At 44.8% G+C, this 15,168-nt stretch overlaps 1 protein-coding gene across 1 annotated transcript in view; it reads right to left on the bottom strand.

The window, feature by feature from the left end:
• The window catches only part of SLC2A13 (solute carrier family 2 member 13), a 323,937-nt gene that overhangs the window by 239,605 nt on the left and 69,164 nt on the right, over nucleotides 1-15,168 (bottom strand). The window contains exon 2 of the mRNA XM_090042052.1: nucleotides 10,827-10,986. Coding sequence (XP_089898178.1) covers nucleotides 10,827-10,986 — 160 coding nt within the window. The remainder of the gene's footprint in view (nucleotides 1-10,826; nucleotides 10,987-15,168) is intronic.

The raw sequence follows: 15,168 nt of genomic DNA, 5'->3' as shown, positions 1-15,168 counted from the left end.
CTCGTGGCACATTCTGCCACCCCCTGGGCATGCAGTGGGGCTGAGGCAGCTCCACAGCTAGACTGCCTTTCTAGACAGTCTAGGCAGCAGCAGCTCCTTCTGGCTGCCGCCACTGGCCCCAACCCCATGGTACCACCGGGGACCTACACTACACAGCCCCACCTCCGTGACTGCTTTGGGCTTGCCCACCCAGGCTCTGCAGCAGCTGGTGGGGAGGGGGACAAGAACTGCCTAGAAAGGTAGTCCAGCTGCAGAGCCACCCCAGCCCAGCTGCGTGCCCAGGAGGTGGTAGGACATGCCATGGCTGGACAGTGCCTGGGCCAGGTAGGACCGAGGGACCTGCCGCAGGCTGGAAAAAGACCTGCCACAGGCCAGATCCAACCTGCAGGCCATATTTTGCCCAACCCGAATTAAAGGAAATTATAGACAAAGTTATCATGTTTCCCATCTCTGCCACATCTATTTTTGCAAAACAGAAGGTCCTGCCCCCTGAAAACGTTTAGAAGATGGAATTCTTAATTTGCAGCTCACTAAAAGGACATATAAGTCCACGTCAGTAAAGCCAACATCCTCAGGTTGATAAACTATTCAGCTGAAAATTTATAAATGTTGACCTTATGTTTTAAAGAACTGAGTTTCTCTCTTCAGTAAGATGAGGGAAGGATACGGGAAAAGAAATGTGCAATTTTAGAAAAAAAGCCAAGTTTCAGGACAAATTCTGCAGCTAATACACAAGCCAGAATAGAATCCTGCTCACACTCTCAAAGCCATATTGGCTCTGAAGAGCTGAAAAGCAACACACCTTTCCTAAGTAGAATATGATTCGAAACGTACATAGGAGTAAGAAGTTATATTTACTTTGACACCTGATTACAAGAACTTTCTCTAAGTTGTGTTTGTGCAACTCAACTGACAAAGAACCAACCCACAGGAGAAGCCATTAATACTGTTTGGGAGGGCAGTTCATCGAGGTCTGGACTGATCCAGCTCTGAAGACTTTAAGCACGTCCAGACGAGTGCGCACATGCCTTTTGCAGCATCCCAAAGCCCTTTGAGATGCTACAAGAGGTACATGTGGGAACAAAAAAAATGTTCCCTGCCCTGCAAATTTGCAGCACAGGGGCAAAATTAGACCCCTGGATATCCAGGGGTCAAAAAATACCTTGGGCAAAAAAAGCAGGGCAGGACACAGTCCAGGAACATGCCCTGAGGCAACTGGAGGCTCTGGTCCTCCACAGAGAAGCTCTGGTAGCCAGCCAGTGTCTTTATGGCTGACTCTCACCTTGGTGCTGAAGCGAGCCGCCTGCCCATGCAGGGCAGGCAGTGTGCCAGCCACAGGGAGCTGGACCCAGGCTCTGTGCTAGTAAAGGGGGTGGGAGGAGCTGGAGATGGGGTAAGGGAACCATGGGGGGACCCCCACCAGCCCCAGCCCCCATCCACTCCCTGACCCCCTTACAACAAATAGTATATTTGCAAATAGAGTGATACTTCTGTTTTATTATCTTTGAAACACTCTTACAAACCATACCAAACTGCACTGCTGATTTAAACTATAAATGATCCAATTTAATACTTCCAAAAATAAACATCTCAGATGCGTCCTGAATACAGTATAAGCAACAATCGTCAAACCTCCATCAGAGTTCAAATTTGCATAGCTTTCCAGAGTGATATCTATTCACAAGAAAAAAAATTCTATGCATCTTTTTGTTCAGAGAATATTCAATAATCATTACCACGTTTGGGAAGTTTATGTAGCTTTTGATTTTTCTGCTTTTCAGTGTGGAAGCAAAGAGAACATAAAATTTTTCAGCCACAAAACAAGGTTTTATTTAACATGTCTCAAAAAGTAAGACATCTCCCAGTCTCGTAGCCTACCTCACACACGCACTTAAACAATTAATGTCCTTCAGCATTTTAATAGGAATTTGATTCAAGTATTATGAACTATTAAAAAATAACAAGAAATGAAGCAAAAGACAGCTTACGTAAAAACTAAAACTAGATGTTTCATTGTATGAAACCATCACTTAAGCTTAGCTCAAGTCAGAAGATTCCTATCCGACTTCACACAAGTGCCAAAATCACCATCTCAATACAGCCAACTCCTTTTTCACGCAATTAACTATCTTGATTGTATTAGCTGCAGTAAAATACCCTCCTAGATTGTAAACTAACAATTTGAACTATCAGCAAACAACCTTGTACCTTGAATTGAACACATAAACTAAGCAGAATCTCTGTCTCAATATATATCAAGATGCACATATTCACACAAGAAACACCTGCATCTCACTCTTGGACACTATAAAATAGGGGACAACTGTACTCTATAAAGCAGTGATTCTCAACCTTTTCTGTACCAGGACCCATTTGTAAACACTGATGGCCAGTTCCAACCCAGTAAGTAGTTTAAGTAGAAAACACACAAGCATTTTGGCCCCAAAATACTTGTTACACACTACAAGTTATAGCAGCTCAACAGTCCTAATTTTAAAGACAGAAATCAACATCAACAGGAAAACCTTAACAGCAACATCAACATGTGGCCCTCCATTACCCACAAGTGACATTCATCATTGTGCAATCTGCAAAACGCAAAATTGTCGGTGCCCCTCACTCCCGACTTGCAGGCCCCCAGCTCTGCCAGTGCCCCTCACTCCCGACCCAGAACCCTGCCGGTGCCCCACACTCCCAGTTTAACCACCCTCCCGTCCCCCAGCCCTCTGCCCCTCACTTCCAACCCATTTGCACTTGTCGGTGTTCAATCCCATCCTATTCTCATCCACCCACCCCTGTAACCTGTCTAGGTCTGATTGCAGCCTATTCCTCCCTTCTAGTGTGCCCACATCCCCCCACATCTTAAGTGTCATCAGCAAATTTGAACAGGGTGCTTTTTACACCCTCGTCCAAGTCACTGATGAAGACGTTGAACAGTGCGGGCCCGAGGACCGAGCCCTGGGGGACCCCACTGCCCACATCCCTCCAGGTCGAAAATGCCCCATCCAACACCACTCTCTGGGTGCGGCCCTCCAGCCAGTTGGCGACCCATTTGACTGTGTGGGTGTCAACACCACAGTTTCCCAGTTTCTTAATGAGAACGGGGTGAGAGACAGTGTCGAAGGCCTTCCGAAAGTCTGGGAAAACTATGTCCGCTGCTACCCCTGCATCTAAGGATTTGGTGATCTGGTCGTAGAAGGCCACCAGGTTGGTCTGACAGGACCTGCCGCTAATGAACCCATGTTGGTTGCCCCAAGCATAATGTCCCCTGCTGGCCCCTCATGGACAAGTGCCAGGATAATTCTCTCAAAAAGCTTACCCAGGATCAAGGTAAGACTAACTGGCCTATAGTTTCCTGGGTCCTCCTCCTTCCCGTTTTTGAAGATGGGAACCACACTGGCCCTCTTCCAGTCCTCTGGCACCACACCAGAGCACCACGAATGCTCGTAAAGCAGTGCCAGGGGTGCTGCAATGACGTCATCCAATTGTCTCAGTACTCTAGGGTGGAGATTGTCTGGACCAGCTGACTTGAATATATCCAGTCCCTCCAGAAGTTCCCCAAGTAGTTCCTCAATAACCCTTGGTCTAGGTGTGCCTCTCCTGGGGCCTGAGGGGGACCCAGAGTGGGGGTGACTGTTCCGGTCCCTACTTAGGAAAATGGAGGCAAAGAAATTGTTAAATATGTTGGCTTTGTCATCTGGTGTGATGACCAAATTTCCTAGTGTGTCCTGCAGGGGCCCCAAGTTACCCAGAACCTTCTTTTTACCCCCTATGCATTTAAAAAAGGACTTCTTGTTGTCCTTAATCCAGAAAGCTAGTACCAGTTCCATCTCCTCCTTGGTCTTCCTGACTGCCCCCCTGCATCCCTGAGCAACCACAGTATAGTCCTCCCTGGTGATGGACCCTCCCTTCCATTGGGTGTATGCCTCCCTTTTTGCTAGGAGACATTCCCAGATGCTTTTGGTGGACCATGGGCTTATGTGCCCTCCTCCTGCCTTTGATCTGTGTTGGGATTACCTCCCTTTGGGCTTGGAGGATCATCTCCTTAAGGAGCGACCACTCTCCTTGGACACGTGGCTCCCTTCTGGGACCTCAGTGCTTCCCCGACTATTCTCCTTAGCCCACTGAAGTCCGCCCTCCTGAAATCTAGGGCTGCTGCCTTGCTGCAGGTTGCCACCCTGCTACTTGTTACAGTGTTGGGACCTCTCTTTCTGTTTATACCTATCTCTTTCTGATTTCTGTAGGAAGTTTTATACTTTGTGCTAATTAGTGGCCACAAAAACACTTATTAGAACAAACCTTTGTGGATCTGAGCTTATTTTCCATAAACCAAGGGACAGATCTCATGTGCAGTAAAAATTATTTTTAAGTTACCTGCTTATTGGAAAAACAGTAAATAATAGCTACAAAAAAACAGTAAATATAAAGGGATTTTTATGATTTAAGGACTTTTATATCTGACAAGTGTCAAATGTTTTGTTGTCTGCATCGTGTTTTTCTTTAATTATACAGCTAAATTAAGCTCTTTGCTTAGTTTACAAGCCACTGTATAGAAATAAATTGTTCAGCTTATTCATCTGACTTCTAAAGCACTAGATTTTACAGCGGGGGATGATCCTAATTTCAATTTTTTAACATCAAACAGTAATACTGGAGCAGAGTAAAGTTGTAACTCAGAGCAGTGCCCTTATTCTACTGTAAATGATCATTAAAATAAATTTCAAAGGGACAGTTTTGTTATTGGCCTTTATAAACTTTTGTATTGCTTGAGGAGGCATTAAAATGTTTGACTTAGTAGAGTCTTTTTATCATTTATAAGAGAGTTGTCCAACTGGCAGCTGGTGGGCCCTTTTGGCTACCTCTCATACTGCTATATAACACGATCCACTTACAGCTTAATGGAGGCTGACCATTATGCTTGTTCTCATTTATTGTGCTTTGTGAGATATTTCAATGTGCATGTGCCTTCAATCAATGGGCATTGCAGCAGGTGTTGCATAGTCGGAGGCTGTGCTGCAGTCACAGGTGGTTGAACTGATGGTATAGCCCCACTCGATTAGTTTCTTGGAGCATCCCTCTCTGGTGTGTAGGTGGTTGAGACATTGCTACCGTTGCCATAGTTTGTCTGCCGCTGGAATGTCCTTTTTTTTTTTTCCCCACTGTCAAGTATCTCTTTCAGCCTCTCATTCCACACCTGTAACCATGTCTTCTTGCATGTGGCATCAAGAGGTGGTGTTTGAATTCTAGAAGGAGTGGAGGAATCTGCCCCTCCTGCTTCCCCCCAGCCTCCCCTCCAGTCTTTAACCCGTTTGAACTGTACTTTGTGGGCAGATACTGTCATCTTGTGTTGGTCAGCACCTTCTACATTTTATTTGTGCATGTTTCTATTATGTCAGCAGCTTAGGAAGCCAAGTCAAGGGTCCCATTTTGTGTAGACACTACACAAACAAGTAACAGATGTTTGTGGCCTTAGAAAGCCCACAGCTTGTTTCATACAGGATGCAACAGGAATATGACAGATGGATAGGAATTGGTAGATGAGATAACAATAAACAGAATTTTGCATAAAAGCAGAAGTCACTTGGGGTAATGTGGCAATAAATATAAAAACAAATCTCAATTCTTAGGCCTCATTTGCACTTAACTGCGGCTGGGCTGGTGTAGTTAAATGTGGCAAGATCCTTCACAAAGTGCAGTAGTGTCAGCTTTTATTTTAAACAATTGGCCTGGAGAATAGGAGCTGGTTGTCGTGCTTACCATGCATCCAAATCCATTGGGCAGGGAAGTTTTTTCTAGCAGGGTTCCAGGCCCTTCTCAGCCCACCTGGGTGGTAGGAGATGTTGGTTTGAACCGTCTTGCATTGGGTAAGGCCTAGAACCCAGGTATCCATCCTCCTGAGTAATTGCTTTAATTACAAGGCTATTCTACACTATAATAGGAGAGTATGATATAACTGTACATCGTGCACTTTTCCTTTGGTGACTGAGTTGTAAAAATAAACATACCCACAGACTGCATTTTGTGAGGCCTTATCTTGACAGTATATGTTAGGTATTCTCCGAACACACTTTCCAAAGGAACCCGCTCAGTGGACACCTAATTTCTTGATCCTGATTACAGTCAGGGGACATTCTCTGCAGGGTCAGAAGAATTCTTGGATGTCTCCTTTCAATTTCTCAAGGCACTAGCAAATTTGGGCTCCTCCAATATTAGACTCTGGCTCTGTGTATGTGTATATATATATATATATAAGGTAAAGGTGTCCTGTTTACAGGCCATTGGGGCAGTGGAGACAGGACTCCACTCTTTACTTAACTTCAGCATTAGGAGGTGATGGTCAGCACCATACTCCAACCCCACCCCTTTTACCCCCCCCAAAGTAACTCTTGCTACCTAATAGATAGGAGGAGGGGTGGGCCCCCATGGCTGCACTGGACATGGAGAGAATTGTTGGAACCCCCACCTTCACCTGTATGTGTGAAAGGAGGAGGGTGTTGACTGCAAGTTTGGACTTAATAACTACTTCTGCCCTTTCCTGCTTTTAGGTTCTGAAATCCTTTCTTTGAATCTGGCCCCAAGTCATTCCATTACAATGGAAAAAATGGGCATCAGTTGCTCAGAGAGGGGAAGGGAGAGAGAGGGAGACTGCAGATGGGCATTCTGACTCCCTGCCCAGGGATGGTGTTACCTGAGCTAAGAGGAACTTAAACTAGTAAGGAAGAGTGAATGTTTATGTAAGATCAGGTGCACGTAGACTCCCAGTTGTTTCAGTTCTTGCTGTATAGCTTTTGGAGAATAAATAACATGTTTTGGAGATGCTTTAATCAACTGTAGGTCATATACTGTCTGAGAGAAATGGCTCACAGGTACCAAATGCAATTAACCTTTCATGTAAACAAGGTTGGAAATGGGGATTGCTATGCCCGGATCCTATCTAAAAGTGGTAGAAGTGCAAGGCAGCAGAGGTAAAAGTAATGAAACCCTGTTACCCAGAGGCATAACTGGGCAGTTCTTCACTGTTGATGGTAGTGGTGCACCAGATAGTGACTGCAGCTGGGCTGCAGGTGGCAGTATGGCAGCAGCTACTATTTTTATGGTCCTCCACAGGTTGGTACACAGGCTGAGTGCCTTGGATGCCCCTATCTTTGCTGCTGTTACTTGAGTGATGCACTTGAGGAACTGCACGGGGACATGGAGCACTGCTTGTCCTGTTACTGTGACAGTACAGAGGAGCCAGGGGTGTTATAGCCTGATACCATGTTGGACTGGCTCAGTGGGAGTTGTGGAGTTGCACTCTGGGGTGGGCTGGTAGAAGCCTGTCATGTGGACAGAGACCCATGAGAGAGACTGGGGGAGAGAGCACAAGTGTGGCCTCATTCTCAAGTCCTCACACATGATATTTCAAAACAGAACAAAAACAAAAAACCCCCAAGAATTTTGCTTTTGAAATTCCAAGCAGTTGTGCAGTCCAATGCTATAGAAAAAATAATGGTTTTCTCTAGCTACCCTACGCTCTTGCAAATGCTGGGCATTAAAGACAAACATAAGGGAAAAAATGACATGATTCTCATGTCATGCAAACTTTATATACCCTGTTAATGCCAGCTTAATAGCAATGTAGTGCTGTCACTGAGGAGTTACAGAAGACTTATGAAATTTACTGCTGCAATTTTTTCATTTGTTAGACATCTGTCTTCAGGTACAAGGCCTTATACCTTCTCTAGGGAAAAAAAATATATTACTGAATGCTACTTCACTAGATATTCTTTAGAATTGCCTGAGTAACTTTAGGACCTATTCTATACTTTGATTATATCAAATTTAAACCGAAAGTTTTTTCCCTTTTCCAAAACACACAGCCAGCAAATTAACTGTTTACACTGAGGTTTATACTGTTGGTTCTTCAGGCATTTTCCTTTTCACTTCCTGTCAGTACTCTGCTGTGACTATCAGTAGAATTAATGTCCGACTGACAAAGTTCTAAAGCACCTAGCTTATCATAGACAGGTTTTGAAAAATGCATCTGCTGTCTGTTTAGGATTAGGCCTAGTTGAAAACCAGCTGTGATACCTGCAGTTTAAAGGAATAAAGGAGGTGCACCCAGGCCAACAGTCAGTGAGGATCTAGTCAGGGAATTTCTGGAGGGACTGGACGTATTTAAATCAGCTGGTCCGGATGATCTCCACCCCAGAGTGCTGAGGGAATTAACTGAGGTCATTGAGGGACCCCAGCACAGCTTTACAAGCACTCGTAGTGCTCTGGTGTGGTGCCAGAGGACTGGAAGAGGGCCAGTGTAGTTCCCATCCTCAAAAAAGGGAGGAAGGACGACCCAGGAAACTATAGGTCAGTTAGTCTTACCTCGATCCTGGGTAAGCTTTTTGAGAGAATTATTCTGGCACATGTCCACGAGGGGCCAGCAGGGGAGATTATGCTTAGGGGCAACCAACATGGGTTCATTAGCGGCAGGTTCTGTCAGACCAACCTGGTGGCCTTCTACGACCAGGTCACCAAATCCTTAGATGCGGGGGTAGCAGTGGACATAGTCTTCCCAGACTTTAGGAAGGCCTTCGACACTGTCTCTCACCCCATTCTCATTAAAAAACTGGGGGACTGTGGTGTCGACACCTACACAGTCAATTGGGTCACTAGTTGGCTGGAAAGCCGCACCCAGAGAGTGGTGGTGGATGGGTCATTTTAGACCTGGAGGGATGCGAGCAGTGGGGTTCCCCAGGGCTCAGTCCTCAGGCCCGCACTGTTCAACATCTTCATCAGTGACTTGGACGAGGGTGTAAAAAGCACCCTGTTCAAATTTGCTGATGACACTAAGATGTGGGGGGGGATGTGGGCATGCTAGAAGGGAGGAATAGGCTACAATCGGACCTAGACAGGTTACAGGGGTGGGCGGATGAAAATAGGATGGAATTCAACACTGACAAGTACAGGGTACTGCACCTGGGGAGGAAGAACCAGCAGCATACCTACAGGTTGGGGAACTCCCTTCTCATCAGTGCAGAGTCAGAAAAGGATCTTGGAGTCATCATTGATGCCAAGATGAACATGGGCCGGCAGTGTGGGGATGCAGTTAGGAAGGCCAACCGTACCTTGTTATGCATCCACAGATGCATCTCAAGCAGGTCCAAGGAGGTGATCCTTCCCCTCTATGCAGCACTGGTCAGGCCGCAGCTGGAGTACTGCGTCCAGTTCTGGGCACCGCACTTCAGGAGGGATGTGGACAACATGGAGAGGGTCCAGAGGAGGGCCACTCGCATGATCAGGGGGCAGCAGGGCAGGCCCTATGAAGAGAGGCTACAGGACCTGAACCTGTTCAGCCTCCACAAGAGAAGGCTGAGGGCAGAATCTAGTGGCCTGTTACAGACTAGTCAGAGGGGCAGAATCTAGTGGCCTGTTACAGACTAGTCAGAGGGGATCAGCAGGCATTGGGGGAGTCACTGTTTCCCCAAGCACTGCCAGGAGTGACCAGGAATAATGGTCACAAGCTGGCAGAGGGTAGATTTAGGCTAGATATCAGGAGGTGCTACTTCACAGTCAGGGCGGCTAGGATCTGGAACCAACTTCCAAGAGAAGTGGTGCTGGCTCCTACCCTGGGGGTCTTTAAGAGGAGGCTAGATGTATACCTTGCTGGGGTCGTTTGACCCCAGTACTCTCTTTCTTGCCATGGCAGGGGGTCGGACTAGATGATCTACTCAGGTCCCTTCCAACCCTAGAAACTATGAAACAAGTAGCAAAACCACTTCGTTTCCAAATGATCTTTCTACAAAAACAAAATATTTTCTTTTTATTAATATATAAACAACATTAGCAATTTAGATCTGAAGTTTAATTTCAATAATAAAACACTTAGCTACAGAAACCTAATAGTTTAATTGCTAGGAGGCTGCACTGCACATTGGTTTGCTAGTATTTTGGCCTGACACTGCTTTGCCTACTTTTACCTTTTTAGAGAGTCTTTAAACCAATTACACAATTTTTTCATTTAAAAATGACACAAAAATTCTACAAAACTTCGTTGTTCTTATTTGAGTGGAACAGTGAGTCAATAGCAAAATGCAACTGCATTATGATGCAAAGGTTATCAAAATACACATTCTCCTTGAAAAACTGGGCAATACATTTGGTTCAATTGAATATCTCAACTGTAGAACTAAAAACAATGGTATATACCAGAGGTCAGCAAACTATAGTCCATGGGCTGGATCTGGCTCACAAAGTGATTGGATCTGGCCCATGAGGAGTGATTTGGCCCAAAGCAGCACAGGGAATCCGCAGCATACAGCTCAGCCCCGTATGTCCCCCTCCCCCACCCTGCACTGTGCCACGGATCCCCTGCTGCGCTCTCACCTCTATGGCAGGTGCTGCTTACTCTCAAAGGATATTACGCATATGCTTAAATTTAATCTTTTCAAAGCCACATCTATTTGAAATTTGCCTTTTTAAAAGTTAATATCTACTTTCACACATTTAAAAGGCAACCTGCAGACTGGGTTTATATATTCTCTTATAGTCAGTTTGAGAACCATTCAAGCTCTTCCATGCATACTAATTAATTAGACCACTTTTAAAATTGCTGTAAATGACCAGGAGAGCTAAAACTACTTTAAATACCAGAACTAAATATGAAGAGTATGCATTTCTTTACAGAAATACATGTTATTAAAGTTCTGTCTAGATATTCCGTTTTACCACAGAATATGCAAGCTATTCCCCATTTGCTTCATTTTGGCAATAATTTAGTAGTCCTTCAATTATTTGCCTAGCTCCTTCCCAACAGTGACTTTTTTTATTTGGAAATGTAATAATTCACAAACCTCCATCCATCCTTTGCGAGGTAGCTGAAGATTCCATCAACAACACTTGCAAAGAACTGTCCTCCGGTGATGAAGAGAGTATTAATGGTAACTAATCTGCCTCGTAAGTGGGGTGGAGCAACCTCTGCAATGTATACTGGTACTGTCATAGAAGCCACACCTACCAAAAAAAAAAGAAAAAGTGAGCAGTTAATGACCAAATAGAGAGCCTAACAGCAAGTTAAGTCTCAAGTTAAATATTACGGTTTGAATGCAACAAAACAGTATGCAAAAGAGATGCACATAGACACTGGGTGCTAGTTACAGTATTTGAAAATATTTACAGATGCAAATATGTAAAAGGCATTTAAAATTTGACACAACGGAAACATTAAGTCATTAAAAAGAAATCTCACAAGCTAAAGAAAAAACATAAACATGCAGATATATTCTTAGTCCAAGGAATGTACCAGGTGAAACAAGGTGAGAGAAACTATTTTGTAATCTGAACTGGATACATAAAGGTGCCAGGCAAAGTCCTGAAAGCTCTGATTAACACGGAGAGCCAGACTTAGAGGTACTACAGACCCACAGCTCTCGCTGACTAAGTGCAATTTCAGGTGGTCTTCATCTTTCAGTGGAGGAGAGTTGGGGGCAGGGAAAGAGGCTCCTAGACACATTATTAATGGAAAACTTCATTTGTGTTCTACAGAGATTTAGATTTACTGTATGACTGCTCTGAAGCAGCATAACTAAGACAGGGTGACCGCCATAGCCTCACAATCATAGTGACAGCACAGCAGCAGCTGGAAACTGCCGCTGTCTCCATGCATCAGAGCTGCCCCAATCACCCAGCTGACTTGTTATGCCTCTGCTGCTCTGAGCCATTAGCTCCCTGATTTGTAAACAGATTGATTTAGCCCCTGCAAGGAAAAGCTTTCTGGCACACTAGATTTAGGTATCTGGATAATATATGGGTGTCTCTGGCTAATTCATAACCAGTCCATTGACCAGGAGAGTTTTCAAAATGAACATTTCGAGTGAAAGTCTCCAAGTGCTTCTTCACTCTTTCTTTCCCCTCACAAGAGGCACACAACTTTGTAGTAAACAAGAACTTCATAATGAAGAGAAGGTATGTGTTGTACCCAACCAGAAAATATAAATATAGTTTCTGCAGTTTCAAAAGACTACTAATGCTCTGTTCTGTTAATTAAAATGAAGAATTATTTTGGGGCAAGGGAATGAAAAGAAACATTTCTGTATTAAAACTTGTTGAAATGGAATAGTTAGCAGGACAACTGCAAACTCCCCAGATAAATGGGTAGTCATGCCTTGGACAAGGTCAGAGCCAAGCAATTCCTTCCATTAACATGAAGCTGGCACCTCATGAGCAAAATCTAATGGAAAACTCTTACAGACAGTGCAATTAATTAACCTGTCCTTTTACTTCTTCATTTCTTTTGCCAATGGTGAAGATGCAACTAGCTTCCAGAGGTGACCAATGAAAATGATAAAGGGGGCATAAAGCAAACTGCATGAGCAAAAGCTGAAGGAACTAGTTATAATTAGTTTGAAAAAAGGAAACTAGGTAAGAAGGGGAAGAAAGACGCATGTTTTCAAATATTTGCAAAGACGACATGCAAAAATTATTCTCCTTTGCCATGGAGGCTGGACAACAAGGCTCCCAGTCTGCCCCCACAAACAGCCACATATATACCCCAACATATGCCCCCCCCCACACACACACACTTTACACTACAGCAAAGCATATTTAGTTTACCTCTTTAGAGAAATTTCTTAACTGTAAGAACAGTGTGGGGCAGTCTGAAAGGGAAAGGAGTGTAGAAGAATTGGCTGTACTTTAAAGAAACTTTACTGAGGGCACAAGAACAAACCACTTCAACATGCAGGAAAACTAGCAAATATGGCAGAATACCAGCTTAGCTTAATAGAGAACTCTTCAATGAGCTAAAAACAAGTAAAAGGAACCCTACAAGAAGTGGAAACTTGGAAAAATGACTAGGGAGGAGGACAAAAGTATTGCTTGGACATGCAAGGACAGATCAGAAAAGCCAAAGCACAACCGGAGTTGCAGCTAGCAAGGGACATGAAAGGTAAAAAGAAGGGTTTCTACAAGGAAGTCAGCAACAAAAGGAAGATCAGGGAAAGTGTGAGACCCTTACTGATGGTGGAGGCAATGTAGTGCAAGATGAGGCAGAAAAGGCTAAAGCACCTGACAAGACCAAAAGAACAGGTTAGAGACTATTTCGAAAAGCTGGATGTGTACAAGTCCATAAGGCTGCTCATGACACACCCAGAGATGCTGAAGGAGTTCGCTGGTGTGACTGCAGAGTTGCTGCCCACTATCTTTGAAAACTCATAGCAATAGGAAAAGGTCCTGCACTACTAGAAAAGAGAAAATATAGTGCCCATCTTTAAGAAAGGAAAAAAGGAGGCTCCAGGCAACTATAGACCAGTCAGCCTCACCTCAGTCCATGGAAAGATTATGGAGCAGGTCCTCAAATAATCCATTTCTAAGCACTTGAAGAAGAAGATGGTTAGGAACAGTCAGCATGGATTCACCAAGGGCAAGTCATGCCTGACCAACCTAACTGCTTTCTATGAAGAAGTAACTGGCTCTGTGGATGCAGGGAAAGCAGTGTATGGGGTATACCTTGACTTTAGCAAGGCTTTTGATACACAGTCTCCCACAATATTCTCCCAAGCAAGCTAAGGAAGTACAGGTTGGATGAATGGACTGTAAGATGGATAGAAAACTGGCTGGATCACTGGGCTCAAAAGGTAGTAAACAATTACTCGATGTCTAGCTGGCAGCCAGAATCAAATTAGTCCCGAGGCTAGTTTTGTTCAATATCCTCATCAGTAACCTGGAAGATGGGATAGAGTGCGCCCTCAGCAAGTTTGCCAATATCACCAAGCTTGGGAGAGTAAGATACACTGGAGGGTAGGACTAGGATTCAGAGAGACCTAGACAAACTGGAGGATTGGACCAAAAGAAATCCCCTGGGGCACATGCACTTGCAGCAGCTCAGATAGGAGTGGCACAAAATTGAGTCGAGGATTTTTGCCTTAGCGCATGTGCCTGGACATGCACTTTGATGTGGGGCAAGTTGTGCCACTTGGGGCAAAATGACCTTGCCCAGCTCCTTCCAGATCTGCAGCCAGGGGGAGCTAGGGCCTGGGGCCAGCACCTGTGTTGGCCCCCACAGTATAAAAACCTGTCCTGGTGAGCAGTTCAGGACTACTTGCTCTCAGGAGCCTCAGAGGCATGACCACTTGGTATCTGGGGACACAACCCCTTGTGCCAGCTGGACTGCTGAAGCAGTCCCTAACCTAGAGTGGCCCCTTCGCCCCCTATCCGCTGGAGCAGTCTGGCAGTGGGGGTTGCTGCCTGCCTGTGACCTGCTGCTACCTGCAACAGTATCCACTCCCTTGGCTCTGCAGCCCCAAGGCTGCACCCCTGCCAGACCCAGATGAGGTGCCCCCACTCTGCCATCTGGGCAGCTATCGCCTATAAGGTGTGATCCTTGTGGTGACCCACTTTGAACTGTCAAAGCGTGTCCTCTTGGCTCCAAATGGCCAAGAGGTCAACCACCTCAATTGCCCTCCAGCTGGGTCCCCAGTGCTGGCCCTGGACAAGCTCCTCTGCATGCGTCTTACCACTTGTCTCACCAACAGAGATCCTGGTGTTCCCTGTTTAGAAATTGCAAATACAGGCAGTTCTCGACTTGCAATGTTTTGAGTTACAATGTTTCACACTTAAACATTTCTAAATTGACACCCTGTTTCAAGTTTCTGACGTCAGTTTCATGTTTAAAACACTTGATCCAATGTGTTGCCACACCAGTGAACAAGTTCGCAGTGTCACCCATCTACCTGGAGAACATCTGTCCAAACTTCCTTGGACACTTTCTTTAAGAAACCAGACAAGACTCCAGAAGAACCTGCAGCGAGGACTCCTGAGAAGAATCCAGCCAACAACCCTTCAAAAAGTCCAGCAAAGTCACCTCAAAGAAGTCCTTCCAGATCAATATGATTGCTACTTACAATATAAATACATTAATGTAGCTATATTACTCATCTATAATTGACTGAGTAGAAAATTCTGGGGTATTTTTGGTGAAAATAGGGTATTGGGCCTTGGTTCAGGAACCAATCCCCCATTTATAACACTGTTTCTTATGAGAAAGTTGGTTCCAAGTTACAACATTTTGACTTAAGACCTGGTTTTCAGGAACCAATTGTGTCATAAGTTTGAGGCCTGCCTGTACTCTGACAGTGATAAGAAATGTAAATTCTCCCATTAAAATGCCCAAAATACTGTTCTTCCACTATTAAAATG

Source organism: Crocodylus siamensis, chromosome 4, assembly GCF_052110815.1.
Source record: "Crocodylus siamensis isolate JL-2025a chromosome 4, ASM5211081v1, whole genome shotgun sequence".
Lineage (NCBI taxonomy): Eukaryota > Metazoa > Chordata > Crocodylia > Crocodylidae > Crocodylus > Crocodylus siamensis.
The sequence above is the reverse complement of the archived record's forward strand: the minus strand, read 5'-3'. Positions and strand labels throughout refer to the sequence as shown.